Here is a 19,274-nt window from a genome sequence, read left to right on the forward strand (position 1 = left end):
ATGCAAACCTCTGACTTCAACTGTAGATATCAGTACATTGCATTGCCCTTATGCCTAAAACAATTGCAATATAAACAAATAACAATGAAAATATCTATTCATGTTTATTTTTCTCCATTAAAAACACTTACATATACAGTGGGGCAAAAAAAGTATTTAGTCAGCCACCAATTGTGCATGTTCTCCCACTTAAAAAGATGAGAGGCCTGTAAATTTCATCATAGGTATACTTCAACTATGAGAGACAAAATGAGAAAGAAAATCCAGAAAATCACATTGTAGGATTTTTTATGAATTTATTTGCAAATTATGGTAGAAAATAAGTATTTGGTCACCTACAAACAAGCAAGATTTCTGGCTCTCACAGACCTCCACTCGTTACCTGTATTAATGGCACCTGTTTGAACTTGTTGTCAGTATAAAGGACACATGTCCACAACCTCAGTCACACTCCAAACTCCACTATGGCCAAGACCAAAGAGCTGTCAAAGGACAACAGAAACAAAATTGTAGACCTGCACCAGGCTGGGAAGACTGAATCTGCAATAGGTAAGCAGCTTCTTTTGAAGAAATCAACTGTTGGAGCAATTATTAGGAAATGGAAGACATACAAGACCACTGATAATCTCCCTCGATCTGGGGCTCCACACAAGATCTCACCCCGTGGGGTCAAAATGATCACAAGAACGGTGAGCAAAAATCCCAGAACCACATGGGGGGACCTAGTGAATGACCTGCAGAGAGCTGGGACCAAAGTAACACACTACGCCGCCAGGGACTCAAATCCTGCAGTGCCAGACGTGTCCCCCTGCTTAAGCCAGTACACGTCCAGGCCCGTCTGAAGTTTGCTAGAGAGCATTTGGATGATCCAGAAGAAGATTGGGAGAATGTCATATGGTCAGATGAAACCAAAATATAACTTTTTGGAAAAAACTCAACTCGTCGTGTTTGGAGGACAAAGAATGCTGAGTTGCATCCAAAGAACACCATACCTACTGTGAAGCATGGGGGTGGAAACATCATGCTTTGGGGCTGTTTTTCTGCAAAGGGACCAGGACGACTGATCCGTGTAAAGGAAAGAATGAATGGGGCCATGTATCGTGAGATTTTGAGTGAAAACCTCCTTCCATCAGCAAGGGCATTGAAGATGAAACGTGGCTGGGTCTTTCAGCATGACAATGATCCCAAACACACCGCCCGGGCAACGAAGGAGTGGCTTCGTAAGAAGCATTTCAAGGTCCTGGAGTGGCCCAGATCTCAACCCGATAGAAAATCTTTGGAGGGAGTTGAAAGTCTGTGTTGCCCAGCAACAGCCCCAAAACATCACTGCTCTAGAGGAGATCTGCATGGAGGAATGGGCCAAAATACCAGCAACAGTGTGTGAAAATCTTGTGAAAACATTTGACCTCTGTCATTGCCAACAAAGGGTATATAACAAAGTATTGAGAAACTTTTGTTATTGACCAAATACTTATTTTCCACCATAATTTGCAAATAAATTCATTAAAAATCCTACAATGTGATTTTCTGGATTTTGTTTTTCATTTTGTCTGTCATAGTTGAAGTGTACCTATGATGAATATTACAGGCCTCATCTTTTTAAGTGGGAGAACTTGCACAATTGGTGGCTGACTAAATACTTTTTTGCCCCACTGTATATCTTTCTAGGTTGAAACTGTTGCTGTTAAAATACAATAAATCATTTAAATGTTTTAACTGGAATAAACTGAATGAAACCAGATGCTTTTTGAGGCATCACACAGATGCTGCGACCCATACTTTAAGGCTGGACTAACACATCATGAATCATTTTCATTCAGTAAAATACTGTAGGTTATCACATACATTGAGTGTACAAAATATTATGAACACCTGCTCTTTCCATGACAGACTGACCAGGTGAAAGCTATGATCCAGTATTGATGTCACTTGTTAAATCCACCTCAATCTGCGTAGATGAAGGGGAGGAGACAGGTTAAAGAAGGATTGTTAAACATCGAGACAAATGAGACATGGATTGTGTATTTGTGCCATTCAGAGGGTGAATAGGCAAGACAAAAGTTTTAAGTGCCTTTGAAAGGGGTATGGTAATAGGTGCCAGGCACACAGGTTTGTGTCAAGTACTGCAACACAGCTGGGTTTTTCACGCTCAGCAGTTTCCCGTGTATATGAAGAATGGTCCACCACCCAAAGGACATCCAGCTAACTTGACAACTGTGGGGAGCATTGTAGTCAATATAGGCCAGCATCCCTGTGGAACGCTTTCAAAATCTTGTAGAGTCCTTGCCCTGATGTCCTTGCCCTGATGTGTTGAGTGATTACTGAAATGTTGGTTATTTTGCGTTTTTTAAAACAACCAATTGACTTATTTGAATTGCATTTTGTTCAGTTTTTTTTCTGTGCGCACATTGCACAGTTTATCTAGAGATAAATCAGATCCAGCCTGAACTGTGCCATTGAGTAGGACAGGGGTACTCAACTCTTACCATACGAGGTCCGGCACTTGCTGGTTTTCTGTTCTATCGGATAATGAGATGCACACACCTGGTGTCCCAGGTCTAAATCAGTCCCTGATTAGAGGGGAACAATAAAAAAAAATGCAGTGGAACTGGCTTCGAGGTCCAGAGTTGAGTATGAGGGTAGTAGGGAGATGTAGCTTATTGGCCTGTTGGAAACTATATCAAGTGGAGGGCCGAGTGTCTGTGGGATTTTGCTCCTCCCTTATTCTTGATTGGTGAATTAAGGTCACTAATTAGAAGGGAACACCCCTCACCTGGATTTCTAGGTCTTAATTGAAAGGAAAAAGTGATTTTGTCAAAATGACTTGGAATTAAATAATAAAGTCATCAAATAAAACAAATGTTTTATTCACAACAACGGAAATATTTGATTAAAGCGAAGTGAATAAATCATGTTTAATAAGCATTAATGGGCAGTCACTACCATCATGGGACATTTATTGTTTTATTCAGTGTTATCACAGGATTCAACCCAGATAATTCACAGTGCATCAATGTGAAAAATGTATAATCGAAATGAAATGAAGCCTACACACTAATGCTGAGTAGAGGTCAATGTACAATATGTTAGCATGACGCCACTTAGTGTGGCAGATATCTCCCATTGAGGCGCAGTTACTTAGGGCAAAAGTGGCCACTCAATAGATGTGTGCTGGCAGTTTGCTTAGCTAATCAACCTCCGTTTCTCCTGTCGGCTTGCTAATGTCGAGCAGCAGCTAATTCGTTGCTCTTGATGGAATCATGGGACTACATCCAAAGGGCAAATGGTGGAGTTCGGCGGTTGTTCATATGTTATCATGAACCATCAGCGATCTGTGAAGTAAAGCCAGAGAGGACCGATTAGTTTTCTTTCTGCTTTTTTTCACTATTTACAACATAAGGAGAACCAGAGTAGTACTAACCTCAGACACACAGGTAAATGTTATTAACTAGCCTTCTCTACTCTGATATTCTAGAAGAAGTGCCGTTACTCAAGCTGTAGAAAAGAGAGTAGAAAGAGGTGCCGCCTTTTCCGTACCAGTCAGCCGCGGCCGACTTCAATCACTGCTATTTTAGCATTCCTATCTAATACAGCTCTCCTTCACCTTGTGCTAAGCAGGGAGAAAATGCTCTTTAAATTGGATCTGTTGGGTATCTAAGCGTGTAGTCCTGAGTAAAAACACCTGTGTGAAGAGACTGAGCAATACCTGGGTTGTGGTGGTAGTTATGGTGTATTTGTTCAATATTCCATAGTCCGAGTCTTTTTGTAGTGTGTGTCAAAGCCACTGGACCCCACAAGCTGATAAACATAGTGTGTCATAACATGTATTGAATCCCATGAAAACCAAGTGGTGGTCAGAGTAAAACGTTCTCAGAACCTCCCTACAACCTAAAAATAAACATTCCCAGAACAGGCAAAATTGTCACTTCTGTTCACAGAACATAAAAAAAAAAAAAGTTAAGTTTTACCAGTCAGTAAATCCACTGGATCCATTAATGTAAAAAAATATATAATCGAAAAAGGTGATTTAAATTATTTTTTTTTTACAAAGGAACCGAAACCGAACCGACCTCAAACACAAATTGCTCAGCACTACCTCAGCACTATGAATTGAGGCTATTCTGATCCAAAACAGGGGGCAACTCAATATTAGGAAAGCGTTCGTAATGTTTTGTACACTCAGTTTACAGTGAGCTCCAGAAGTATTTGGACAGTGACACATCTATTATTATTTTGGCCTGTACTTCAGCAATTACAATTAAAAAATTAGTCAATGTCTATGAGATTAAAGTGCAGAATGTCTGCTTTAATTTTAGGGTATTTTCATTCATATCTGGTTAACCATTTAGAAATTACAGCACTTTTTGTACATAGTCCCTCAATTTTAGGGGACCAAAAGGATAGGGATAAATTCACTTAAGTGTATGAAAGTAGTAAAAATCTATGAATTTGGTCCCATATTCATTGCATACACAATGACTACTTCAAGCTTGTGACGCTACAAATTAGTTTGATGCATTTTATGTTTGTTTTGGTAGTGTTTCAGATGATTTTGTGCCCAATAGAAATGAATGGTAAATAATGTGTAACTTTGAGTCACTTTTATTGTAAATAACAGAAAATATTTATAAACACTAACATTAATGTGGATGCTACCATGATTACGGATAATCCTAAACAAGTGAGAATGTTAGACGTACAAATATCATACCTCCAAGACATGCTAACCTCTCATCATTACAATAACAGGGGAGGTTAGCATCTTGGGGGGGGTTATGATATTTGTGTATTGTATCATTTCAAATCCAAAGTGCTGGAGTAGAGTCTCTGTCCCAATAATTTGAGCTCACTCTGATATAAGACATGATTAGAATGAAAAGCACAGGAAATAATCGAAGGTTTTATGTCATACTCACCTCACACACTCACCTCACACATACGCATTCACTAATTCCACAATCTCCGCCTTGGATGGCATTTCTTTTAAATAGATCCATATTGCATCACAAGCTAGGTTTACATCCAATTTGTGACAGATTTTAATGTGGATATTCTTAAAATCCACATATAAAAAAAATGGACATTTTCCCACCAGAGCTGTAGTTCCATCAAACTGACTTGTTGCAGATAAAAAGCAGTGTGTCGTGACATAGTCATAACTTTTCATTTACTGAATAAAACAGAAGTTCTGCGTTTGCATCCTAGTTTTATTTCTGACGCTGGTTTTGGCACAAACAGCAAATGTGCCCATTCTCGTTTTGGCACGTAGCGCTAGACAACAGTTTGCAGATACAGTGCAAAAGGTAGATTAGGAGGTTTATGGATAAGACCATGATCATTTTTATTTGTCAACTGGCAGCCGATCATGGTTAGTCATGTCACCACCATACGAAATAAGACCATCGATAGTTATTGGAAAGGAGCATCTGTAATGGCTACGCTAATAAATCGGGAAGCAAGTACAGGGATTGAATTTAATACATAAACGAACATGGAACAAAACAAGAAACACGAGTAGCGTACAGACATGAAACAATGACTCCTGGGGAAAGAACCAAAGGGAGTGACAGATATAGGGGAGGTAATCAGGAAGGTGATGGAGTCCAGGTGAGTCTCATGAGGCATAAGTGTGCGTAATAATGAGGAAACTGGCGACAACAAGACCCGGAGAGGGGGAGCGAGAGTAGACGTGACAGTACATCCTCCCTGACGCGTGGCTCCAGCGACAGGACGCCGACCAGAGGGACGGTCGCGAGGACCAGGATCGCTTCTGCTGAGGCATAGGAACCTGTCGAGCCGGCTGAGTCACGGGAGCCTGACGAGCAAGCTGCGGCTTCCCCTGTAGCTTCGGCAATTGAAGCCTGACGAGCCAACCGAGGCTTGGAAGCCTAAAGAGCCATCCTTGGTTGCGTCATCAGCCTCCCTTGGACCCGACGTCACCAGTAAAAAAGCCAAAAATAAATCACTTTTTCTTCCTTTGGTGAGGCGCTATTCTGGATCGTCAACGCTAATAAATTGGGAAGCAAGTATAGGGAGTGAATTTAATGAATAAACGATCATGGAACATAACAAGAACCACGAGTAGCGTACAGACATGAAACACAAAACAATATAGCCTGGGGAAAGAACCAAAGGGAGTGACTGATATAGGGGAGGTAATCAGGAATGTGATGGAGTCCGGGTGTGTCTCATGAGGCGCAGTGCGTGTAACAATGGTGACAGGTTTGCGGAATAATGAGAAAATTGGCGACAATGAGAGGTGGAGCGGGAGTAGACGTGGCAGCATCAAGCTCATCACCATGCACATTCACCACCCTGTGAAGTTCATAACTTATTTAAATCTGTGCATGCTTTGCCAAGTCGCAGTGGGAGGATCACACAACGTAGCATAGTGTGAATCCAAGTTTACTTCAAAATTATGGTCATTGTGTCAATATTTGCAGATAAAAGCTTTTCTACTGCAATTGTCGCATATTCTGTTTCACAGAGCAAAATATTTGCCCACATGTTTAGTTGTCGACAAATTAGCTGTTTCCAACAGGCTTGTCTTTACATGTTTTATCCGATGTACTTTACTCTAATAAAAAGGTTAGATGGAAACCTCTTTTGTGTGAAAGGCTTCCAGTCTCTGAGAAAAGAGCGGGAAAGTGATTCCTTTTTCCTTTTATCCATGAAATCACTCCCAGGCAGCTATTCTATCTATAATCGTTAATATACCGTATGTTATTCTAATGCTGTATTAAACACTCAAGGCTCTTTCCGCAGACATAACCAAATGTGTCTTTACTGCGTTCACACCCCTACTGTACACAGTCCTCATCCTCTGTGACATATTTCCTTCAATTCTGCAGCCAACTGTGTGAAGTGTTCCAAAGGGGCCTGCAGGGTTTGACATAATACAAAGTGAAAAGCTAGAGCTGCTTGTTGCTCTAGTTCTTTAGAAGCAGGTGAAAAAAACAAACAGGTTGGCTTTAATTAAATATACTGTGATCGGCGTCATACGTAAAGCCTGTGTTTTGGTAGAATCATGGATACAAATCAAATAAGCACTTTCCTGCTGAAGAAAGAGTGCTATTCAAGATGTGGAAGCTCTATGGAGCACACCGTTTCATGAATATAAGTTTAGAAAGGGAACAACCAGAACTTAGATTTTGTATCTTTCAGCACACGTAAACCAGGGAGCCAAAGAACATAGTGCCGCTTCTCCTTTTGTAAACTAACTCATTAGTGAGAAAGGGGCCTGTACACTTATCCTTTGGGCTTCTAATGAGGTTAATACAATCCAAAAGCAAATAAGGAAAGTAGTCATGTCACTGACTTGTTATTAGAGAAAACATGGTGGTTCTCATGGTGTGGCAGAAGTTCAGTGCCTTAAAAGCTTCTACCTCCCTCTTATTTTTAATCCCATGGCACTGTCCCAACACTGTCCACTTCTCCTTGGTTACCACAATTTGGAAACTGCATAAATGAGATCATATTTTAATTAGGTGAAAACAATTAAATGGAAACTCACTTAAAGTGGCAGTCAACTACACTGCCCCAAAAAATAAAGGGAACACTTAAACAACACAATGTAACTCCAAGTCAATCACACTTCTGTGAAATCAAACTGTACACTTAGAAAGCAACACTGATTGACAATACATTTCACATGCTGTTGTGCAAATTGAATATAGACAACAGGTGGAAATTATAGGCAATTAGCAAGACCACTTCTCAGTTCCTATGCTTCCTGGCTGATGATTTAGTCACTTTTGAATGCTGGCGGTGCTTTCACTCTAGTGGTAGCATGAGCATGAGGTAGCATGAGACGGAGTCTACAACCCACACAAGTGGCTCAGGTAGTGCAGCTCATCCAAGATGGCACATCAATGCAAGCTGTGGCAAGAAGGTTTGCTGTGTCTGTCAGCGTAGTGTCCAGAGCATGGAGGCCCTACCAGGAGACAGGCCAGTACATCAGGAGATGTGGAGGAGACTGTAGGAGGGCAACAACCAAGCTGCAGGACCGCTACCTCCGCCTTTGTGCAAGGAAAGGAGGAGCAGGAGGAGCACTGCCAGAGCCCTGCAAAATGACCTCCAGCAGGCCACAAATGTGCATGTGTCTGCTCAAACGGTCAGAAATAGACTCCATGAGGGTGGTATGAGGGCCCGACGTCCACAGGTGGGGGTTGAGCTTACAGCCCAACACCGTGCAGGACGTTTGGCATTTGCCAGAGATTAACAGAGATTGCCAAGAATGGCAAATTTGCCACTGGCGCCCTGTGCTCTTCACAGATGAAAGCAGGTTCACACTGAGCACATGTGAAAGACGTGACAGTCTGGAGACGCCGTGGAGAACGTTCCACTGCCTGCAACATCCTCCAGCATGACCGGTTTGGCAGTGGGTCAGTCATGGTGTGGGTTGGCATTTCTTTGGGGGGCCACACAGCCCTCCATGTGCTTGCCAGAGGTAGCCTGACTGCCATTAGGTACCGAGATGAGATCCTCAGACCCCTTGTGAGACCATATGCTGGTGCAGTTGGCCCTGGGTTCCTCCTAATGCAAGACAATGCTAGACCTCATGTGGCTGGAGTGTGTCAGCAGTTCCTGCAAGAGGAAGTCATTGATGCTATGGACTGGCCCGCCCGTTCCCCAGACCTGAATCCAATTGAGGACATCTGGGACATCATGTCTCGCTCCATCCACCAACGCCACGTTGCACCAAAGACTGTCCAGGAGTTGGCGGATGCTTTAGTCCAGGTCTGGGAGGAGATCCCTCAGGAGACCATCCGCCACCTCATCAGGAGCATGCCCAGGCGTTGTAGGGAGGTCACACAGGCATGTGGAGGCCACACACACTACTGAGCCTCATTTTGACTCGTTTTAAGGACATTACATCAAAGTTGGATCAGCCTGTAGTGTGGTTTTCCACTTTAATTTTGAGTGTGACTCAAAATCCAGACCTCCATGGGTTGATAAATTTGATTTCCATTGATAATTTTTGTGTGATTTCGTTGTCAGCACATTCAACTATGTAAAGAAAAAAGTATTTAATAAGAATATTTCATTCATTCAGATCTAGGATGTGTTATTTTAGTGTTCCCTTAATTTCTTTGAGCAGTGTATAAGTGGTATTCAATCAAACTGACATTGCCGATTTATATAGTTTCTGTGAAGAAAGTGAATACAATTGTTATGTTACTTTCGTCAACAATTTACACCGTCAGACCAAACAAAATTGGAATTTTCCCTCTTTTTCTCCGTCTCTCTCTCTCTCTGCTATCCTCTCAGGTGCGTTCTGCAGTTAGGAAGAGATGGCACCGCTGGCAGGACAAGCATTCAATCAGGGCTAGGGTGGCGCGTGCCATGTCCATCCCCACGTCGCCCACGCGGGTCAGCTTCCACAGCATCAAGCAGTCCTCGGCTGTTTGAGGACTAGCAACACTCTGCTTTGGCTGAACGCCCCCTTCTAACCTCTCACCGCCAACCACCCCTCCAACATGTCCCCCACAGAGCACAGCTTTCCCCTCTTCTCTCCAAACCAACCGAGGGAAACAGCTACCGTGATGGTTCACACAGGGTACACTTGGTTTGTAAACACAGACCTCACATACCCCCTCCCAGGGTGAGGTGACCTCTGTAGTCTCTCGCCTGCTAATACATTGAGGTACGTTCGCTCAGTGCATTCCCTCTGGAAGCTACAGACGGTCAGGATGACAATGGCCAAGCTAAGTAATGTCAAGAGCTGACTTTTTTCCAAAAGGCAGCACAGGGAATTGGTACAATCCCTGTGGCGTTGGCAGATTCAGCTGAGAGGTGACTTTTGATGTCAGTTTTAAAGAAAATCACGTTTGTCAGTAAGTCCAGTGTTCTCTTATTGTTTTTTATTCTGCAAAATCCAGAAGTTGGAGTCCATATGGATGGCGTTGGAGTCCATAAGAATACTCAGAAAGTGGGAAGAAAATGGTACTGGGGCACGTGTCAAATACATTATCCCTGTTGGACTAACTGACCTGTTCAAGATCATTGACACAAACAATTTGATTCTTGTTCCTTTGCATGTTTTTATTTCCTGTGGAGCAATTTTTGAACTTTGAGCTGGCTATGCTTTCTGGCGCTGCATCATAAAGCGAATGACCACCATGGACCATTCATTTCATGTCTGTCCAGACTACTGTCTCTAGTAAACATTCTCCCATTCCTTCCTTCTGTTCTTCTGATGAATTATTATCTTCATAGAGACCATGTTCTGATGTGAAATCTTAGGCCACCATTGAAGATGGATGCCTTCCCCATTATCCTTACAACAACAACCAAGACATTGTGCAAACGGAAAAAAAGTGATGTGACATCCAACACTGTTACTAATGGGAATGAACTGTGAAAATTGGTACACACTGTCAAATCTACCTAGAGGACAAAACAGTTGTGTTTGTGTTGCCCAGTTCTTTCAGGAAGTAAGTATTTAGCATAACTCTCCTCAAACTGTGAGGACTTCTTCTCCTCCCTTTCATCTTAGCATTTTCCTGGGACTACAACGTAAAGTTGGCTTAGATATAGTCAGACCTGGGGGGTGTGTGGTGGGGGGGTGAAGGATGAGCAGCAGTTTAACATCAATAAGGCATTTCACGCCTGATAAGGTTTTTTTGAGGCTCAAGCAAATACAAACACACACATATGGAGAGGACTTATCATAGGCTACAGTATGAAACATATCTGAATATATTTTTTCTGTTGTGTAAGGTTGTAAAAGGTGTTAATTTTCAACCGAATAAGCACTCCTTTATAAAAAGCACTTTTATTTATTTCAAATTCCAAAATTACCAGGACTTTAATAATAAGATAACGTCCACTTTAGTATATCGTTGTTGAAAGCTGGATTGGGAGAAATGCCAATTATTAATATCATTTTTTTGGGCTAGCTATGTTAAGGTCTGAGAGGAACGTGGATGTTTTTGGATGCTTCATCTCTGCAACTTGCAAAACTTATCTATACTAAATCTTCAGACTAAATCATTTTGTTCTTCAAACTCTTTCTAGCCATCAAACAGGTAATAGGTGACATTGCTGTTGTGTCATAGAAAGTACCCAATGGGCACACACACTGGTTGAATCAACATTGTTTCCACATCATTTCAACAAAATGACATTGAACCAACATAGAATAGATATTGAATTGACGCCTGTACCCAGTGGGCACTGACAATACTTTGCTGAAATTCTGCAAATCCTTTCAAATTGAACCACCCATTATGAAGGACCATAACACATCTGATCATCATTCCAATTCCAGAACATAAAACCATTTATCAGATATTGTCATGCACATAGCACAACTTTTTATTTTTGAATGACACATGAATAAGTCTAACTAGGAAAAGATTGACACTGTCTGGCAGACGATTGAGTGAATGCTGACTTCTTGTGGTTTGTTCTGACAAAGGGGAATATAGTTATGCATCTTCAGATAGACGTTGTCTAGACAGGACCAGTCTCAAATGTTTTGCAGTAGGATTACCCCTTCACTCTCTCTCTCGCTGAAAAATATTGTAATTATGAGTACAAAAGCCAAAATAATTCACAATCATCAGCTCCCCAAAAGTTCCCTTATTTTTGTTGTTCTGTACATTGGCTAATGTGGGAGCCCTCCCAAAAAGAATGTGAGCTTGAAGCTTGAATCTCTGGGCTCAGAGAACCAGTTGGCTTCCACACACTACCCCACACGGCATAGGATGAAACCAATTAAGACCAAAGTTTTACTTGGTGTTGTTAAGATAGCTCACCCCAGTAGGTAGAGCTCTGAGAGGACTGTGAGAGTTATAATGGCCTCACCCACAAGGACTTCTCATCTGCCTCTCTCTCTCTCGTGCACGTGGTCTGCTAATTAGCGTGGTCTGCTAATTAGCTCTATCTGCAGGGAAGTCACAGCTAGTTTGACTGAAAGCTGAGAGCAAGGGACAATTCAGGAAAGAGAGAATAGTACCAAAGCCTGTGTCCTGATACAGTTCCCTGCTGTGCAACATCTCTATGAATGAGCGAGTGAATGGAAGAACTGAGATTTAAATGAAAAGGGCTTTTGTGGTATAGATAGAGGCAGGGATAGGAACTGGGACTTGCTGGGATTTGACTTAAAATGTTCCCCCGGGCATAGCCGCATGAAGTAGGGGTATTGAGGTTGCTGCAGCACCCCTGATAAATCTACATTTTAAAAAGTATAATGGTGAAAGCACCCTCACTCCAAAACATCTTCCTGCGTCCACGCCCCCAGGCCATAGTTCACAACCAGGGACAAGGAAAAGGGATTGTTTTGATGTTTTTCTTTAGGCTTTGAAAGGCATAAAGTGCAGTATTTGTTCATACAGACCTTTGTGCTTATTTGGAACACAATTATGTACAGTATTTGTTTTTAAACTGGTTGAATCGTCATTTCAACCCAAAAATTCAATGTGATGTTTAATCAACGTGGGAAACTGATTGGATTTTTTAAATTGATGGGATTTTGGTCTTTTTCTCACCCAATCAAATGACAGGGTGTCATTTTTGGTGGATTTCACGTTGAATTCACGTTAGTTGACAACTCAACCAAATGAATATTAAAACTAGACATTGAAGTGACTTCTGTGCCCAGTGGGTATTCAGTTGTAATGCATCCTGAAGCGCTAACTGACATTTAAAACACCAAAAGAAAACAAACTGCTGTGTTTATTTTGCAAAGTCAAACAAAGCCAATCCTCTGTTGCCAGATATGTCTATAGACAACAAAAATGGTTTGATCTGAATCCTTTTTTCCTCCCGGTCCCTTTTGATCATTGGAATAAAGCAGTCAGAATAAAATATGTGATTTCATTGGCAATGTTTACAGACCGCTTTAAGTAATAGTTATAGAACGTATTGTCAGGCAGATGTATCCTAATCGCTGACAGAAACGATCACAAGAATCACAGATGTGGCTTCATCTATGTCTGCTGAAGGCAGGCTGATTTATTTTTCATGGGGAAAATGTGATAAAACTACTGTCCAACCCCATCTAACAGAGCACAGTTTATTCCACAATCCCATTGTTTATGTACCTGTCATGCTGTTTAACAAATGAGCGAGAGAGCGAGCGAGCGAGCGAGCGAGAATGTCTGGCGGTTGATATGTCAAAACGAACTCTTCGCTCACCCAGCCAGGGATGCTACTGCCCTCCAACACACACCATGTATTCCTCAACAGCCAGGATACATGACAACATTACATTCATGAGATTAGAGGTTAGCCTGGAATGGAATTGCCAATGTATGATAGTGTTATGCATTCCAATTCCAGGTACCTGCCTCTGTCATGAAAATATGTTCTCTCTTAACCAAAATGATTTACCCTGGAATTCCAAAGCCAGTTGGGTTCTCTGTTATAATGTTACAAGAACCCTGTTCTATATCACTGCTACCAGATTTCCGAGACTTGTATTCCAAACACTGAATGTAATTCTATTTTAAACACATATTCCAGTTATCATAACCAATAACCAGATCCCATTGAAAACTTTTTCAATTAAATGCAGTATTTCAGTATTTTGTAGCAAATGGACAATACAGCTATTTTCCTTCCTTTTCCAGGAAACAGGAATATTTTCATGTATACAGGTGCATGGTCAGACTCAGATTTTGAAATTCTAATTTTGCTAACTGACGTCAATCCAGGGAAAGTCGTTTCTTGAGGCAGCCGTCATTATCACTAGTATTATTATCATTCTATATACAGTAGATGTCTCTCAAAGTGTGTCGTAGTCCTCATACTTCTTTAATATAATACTGACATTGAAAATGGCTCCAGTATACAGCACACAGACAGCTTCATAGTGAATTCCAGTTATTTGCACATATGCTATTAGTGTAATCAGCTGTCATACCACTGACTGTCAGCGACATCAGTGTAATCAAATGTTCTCTAGTTTTTCTTTGTCATTACCAAAATAGTTGTGGTCACGGACATCCTCCAAAGACACAAGCGCATCTATCTAGTCTATAGGCTGGTCTTATTTCTTGCCCTCTCTCTTTATTTCAATAAGAGAGTCTGCTGCCGCCCATTCTCTTTGTTTGATTGTTTATTGGGTTTGATTTGTTTCCTTAAATTGTGCAGAGGGGGTCTTGACCGATTTCTCTCGATGCAGTTATAATTACTATAAGAGCGATGTATGTAAGTGTTCTTTCTCGGGTATTTACAATGTGTTCGTCTTTTGTTGTGAAGGTGTAAGAACCAAAAATATTTGTATTTATTTAACTGTCTAAGGCACACAGATTTTTTATATATTTATCACATTATTTAAAAGGGTACAGCTTTTATTGAAGGACACAGGCCCACATTACCTATACTATAGATTGATAAATAAATCTAATTATGTCCACAATGTGTCTACTTAAGATTTTGTGATGAAAGGTGCGATACGTAGTTTGATGTCATTTTTTTTCACTTTTGTTGTTATGTTTGATAATGTTGCAATTCTTCTTCTTTCCTCTTTCAAAGTCCAATAAGGAAAAATGGTATTTATTATGTTTATGACTCTACTTGTTCAATGTTGGAAAGCGTTAAAGAATCGTACATAGTTTGTAAAAAAAAACTACGAAAAAAAGCAATCTAATGAGAAAAAGTATATGTGGAGAGAGTTCAAGATATATGGAACAGTGCTACTACATAAATTGTGCATTAAAAATTGTTTTTTTAACAAACCCCAAAAATCTGTCACTGTTGACATTGAGACTGGTGTTTGCGGGTACTATTTAATGAAGCTGCCAGTTGAGGACCGGTGAAGTGTCTGTTTCTCAAACTTTTACTTGTACTTTTAATACTTAAGAATACTTTAGAAAATATATTTACTTTTGATACTTAAAACCAAAGTAGTATTTTACTGGGTGACATCAATCCACACATAATATTCTGTAATTTCAAAGTGGAAGACAAATATGAAAAAATACAACACTAATATCTTGATTACGTAAGTATTCCACTCCCTGAGTCAATACATGTTAGAATCACCTTTGGCTGTTGATTATTGCTTAGACAGCCAATTCCAAGTTTTTCCGTAGAGTTGCATGCCGATTTAAATCAAAATTTTAACTAGCCCACTCAGGAACATTTATTGTCGTCTAGGTAAGCAACTTCAGTGTATATTTGGCCTTGTGTTTTAGGTCATTGTCCTGCTGGAAGGTGAATTATTCTGTTGGAAAACAGACTGATGAAGGTTTTCCTATAGGATTTTTTACAGTAGCTCTATTCCCATTACTTTTATCCAAAAAAAATCTTCTTTAGTCCAAGCCAATTACAAGCACACACATAAGATGATGCAGCCACCACCATGATTGAAAATATAAAGTGGTACTCAATGATGTGTTTTGTTGGATATGCCCCAAACATAACGCTTTGCATTCAGGACATACAGTTAATTTCTTTGCCACATTTTTTGTAGATTTACTTTAGTGCCTTATTGCAAACAGGATGCATGTTTTGGAATATATATTTTTTTTTATCCTGTCATTTAGGTTAGTATTGTGGAGTAACTACAATGTTGTTGATCCATCCTAAGTTTTCTCCAATCACAGGCATTAAACTCTTAAATGTCACCATTGCCCTCATGGTGAACTACCTGAGCGGTTTCCTTCCTCTCCGGCAAATCCGTTAGGAAGGACGTCTGTATCTTTGTAGTGACTCTGTGCTTTATGTCAAAGTGTAATTAATTACTTCACCATGCTCAATGTCTACATTTTTTATGTTTACCCAACTACCAAAAGGTGCCCTTCTTTGTGAGGCGTTGGAAAACCTCCCTGAAACTGGGTTTGAAATGCACTTCTCAACTGAGGGACCTAACATATGTGTGGGGTATTGAGGTGAGGTAGTCATTCAAAAGTCATGACCACTGTTATTGTACACAGAGTGAGTCCATGCATCCTATTATGTGACTTGTTACACACATTTTTACTCCTGAATTTATTTAGGCTTGAAAAGGGGTTGAATACTTATTGACTAAAGACATTTCAGCTTTTCATTTTAAATGAATTTGTAAAAGCATATTTCCACTTAACATTATGAGGTATTATGTGTAGGCCAGTGACACACAATCTCAGTTTAAACAATTATATATTCAGGCTTTTACACAACAAAATGTGTAAAAAGTCAAGGGGTGTAAATACTTTCCGAAGGGAATGTATCAGAAATACACACACTTAGGTTGGAGTCAATAAATCTCATTCTTCAACCACTCCAAAAATGTAATGTTAACAAACTATAGTTTTGGCAAGTCGGTTAGGACATCCACTTTGTGCATGACACAAGTCATTTTTCCAACAATTGTTTACAGACAAGATTATTTCTCTTATAAATTCCCTGTATCACAATTCCAGTGGGTCAGAGGTTTACATACACTAAGTTGACTGTGCCTTTAAAAAGCTTGGAAAATTCCAGAAAATTATGTCATGGCTTTAGAAGCTTCTGATAGGCTAATTGACATAATTTGAGTCAATTGGAGGTGTACCTGTGGATGTATTTCAAGGCCTACCTTCAAACTCAGTGCCTTTTTGCTTGACATCATGGGAAAATCAAAATAAATCAGCCAAGACTTCAGAAAAAAAATTGTAGACCTCCATAAGTGTGGTTCATCCTTGGGAGCAATTTCCAAACGTCTGAAGGTACCACGTTCATCTGTACAAACAATAGTATGCAAGTACAAACACCATGGCACCAAGCAGCCATCATACCGCTCAGGAAGGAGATGCGTTCTGTCTCCTAGAGATGAACGTATTTGGTGCGAAAAGTGCAAATCAATCCTAGAACAACAGCAAAGGACCTTGGGAAGATGCTGGAGGAAACAGGTACAAAAGTATTTAAATCCACAGTAAAATGAGTCCTATATCGACATTATCTGAAAGGCCGCTCAGCAAGGAAGAAGCCATTGCTCCAAAACCGCCATAGAAAAGCCAGACTACGGTTTGCAACTGCACATGGGGACAAAGATCGTACTTTTTGGAGAAATGTCCTCTGGTCTGATGTAACAAAAACTGTTTGGCCACAATTAACATTGTTATGTTTGGATGACAAATGTGGAGGCTTGTAAGCCTAAGAACACCATCCCAACCATGAAGCAAGGGGGTGGCAGCATCATGTTGTTGGGGTGATTTGCTGCAGGAGGGACTGGTGCACTTCACAAAATAGATGGCTTCAAGAGGAAGGAAGATTACGTGGATATATTGAAGCAACGTCTCAAGACATCAGTCAGGAAGTTGTAGGTTGGTCGCAAATCGGTCTACCGAATGGACCCCAAGCAAACTTCCTAAGTTGTGGCAAAATGGCTTAATGTCAACAAAGTCAAGTTATTGGAGTGGCCTTCACAAAGCCCTGACCTTATTCCTATAGAAAATATGTGAGCAGAACTGAAAAACCGTGTGCGAGCAAGGAGGCCAACAAACCTGACTCAGTTACACCAGCTCTGTCAGGAGGAATGGGCCCAAAATTCACCCAATTTATTGTGGGAAGCTTGTGGAAGGCTACCCAAAATGTGTGACCCAAGTTAAACAATTCAAAGGCAATGCTACCAAATACTAACTGAGTGTATGTAAACTTCTGACCCACAGGGAATGTGATGAAAGAAATAAAAGCTGAAATAAATCACTTTCTACTATTATTCTGACATTTCACATTCACACAATAAAAAGTGGTGATCCTAACTGACCTTAGACAGGGAATTTTTACTAGGATTAAATGTCAGGAATTGTGAAAAACTGTGTTTACATGTATTTGGCTAAGGTGTATGTAAACCTCTGAGTTCAACTGTATACTGTATAAATACTGTCAATAGAATTCTGTGGCATTAAGCCTTATATTTGTCAGTGCTCTCATGACAACTGGCAGATACATGTCACTGTATGTACAGTACATTCATTGTTATCATCACCATATGAATAAGAAGATCAGAGATTCTTACAGACTAGCTTTGATCCCTTCCGCATGACAAGCAACACATATGTATTGATCTGACAAACCCATACATACACCTTTAAAGCTGGAATCAGTAGTTGCTACAGACATTTTTGGAATTCTAAATGAATGATATACCCTTTGGTTCTTGAAGAATATAACGTATAAATGCCTCGTGCTCAATTGAACTGTCGTACCCCATCAGAACCCAAAATATAAGCTTACTCCAATGTTTGTTAACAACATACATAAAAACAAACCCTGTATAGCCTCAAAACATGGTTAAAACTATAATTTTGATATTGTGGATGGCCAGTTCTTACTTCCATACCTCTATGAATTTTAGAGTGGTTACATTTCTCCAGGCCCATCCCTCAGCATTTTACCAAAACAGAGGCTTCATAACCCTTTTGTTATTGTTTCAACTGCGGATTCTAGCTTTAAGCCTTGTCCAAGCCAGAGCAACTCATACATGCATCTTTACAAAGATAAGTGCAGAGCTGTATTATAGGTAATGAATCTGTAGAGGACTTCTGAACTCTAACTCTCACATATGGAATTGCATTTTCACATGTGAAAAACTTTCACATCAAAATCTAATTGCCACTATCATATGGGCTCCCGAGTGGCGCAGCGGTCTAAGGCATTGCATCTCAGTGCTAGAGACAAAGACAGAGAGAGAGAGAGAGAGAGGAGGGAGAAAGAAAGCACACAAACAATGAGGCTTTGTTGGATCTTTATGCCCACGAGGCATAGCAGGTTAACGCTTGATCTGATTTAATCTAAGCCATACTCTCACCAAGCTGAGCCAGCACACCCTCACCCCAATACATCTGCTGTCTGCCAGGGCTGTTAGACATTGATGCCAGGGAACACAGTAAAATGATTGGTAATGAAAGCAAGACACACTGTTGCAGAGTTCAGAGAGCTGACTTTAAAGTAATTTAAAATCAAACGACCTAAAATGAAGCACATGGGTATGACATGTACTAGCTCATGGGGACGAATGAGAACCTCAAAAATGTTCCTTTGAATGTTCTATTTTTGATTTAAAACACATGAAGGGAACACATGATAGACAATAGCATGACGTGTAGGGGTTGAAGTAAATCCTCAAAAATATTTATTCAGATGCTGGAAAGGATCTGCATCGCAAACATGATGAGTTAGCCTTTATATGAAATCCATTTAAAGTGCCATCGTTTTTAGATTAACCTGAACCGCTTTGTCAGTTATGGAGAAATGCCTTCAAATAATTGTAGAAAAAGGAAATTGTCTTGATGCGTTGTGTTCAGTCATGGTAGCTATTGATGGTAGGTGAGGTCGTAATAAAATAGAATAGAAAGAAA

At 40.4% G+C, this 19,274-nt stretch overlaps 1 protein-coding gene across 1 annotated transcript in view; it reads left to right on the forward strand.

Moving 5' to 3' along the window:
* Positions 1–14,696, forward strand: part of crhr1 (corticotropin releasing hormone receptor 1) — a 166,349-nt gene extending 151,653 nt beyond the window's left edge. The window contains exon 14 of the mRNA XM_021624572.2: positions 9,271–14,696. Within this exon, the coding sequence (XP_021480247.1) occupies positions 9,271–9,411 (141 nt within the window). The 3' untranslated portion in view covers positions 9,412–14,696. The remainder of the gene's footprint in view (positions 1–9,270) is intronic.
* Positions 14,697–19,274: the final 4,578 nt, after the last annotated feature.

Source organism: Oncorhynchus mykiss, chromosome 12, assembly GCF_013265735.2.
Source record: "Oncorhynchus mykiss isolate Arlee chromosome 12, USDA_OmykA_1.1, whole genome shotgun sequence".
Lineage (NCBI taxonomy): Eukaryota > Metazoa > Chordata > Actinopteri > Salmoniformes > Salmonidae > Oncorhynchus > Oncorhynchus mykiss.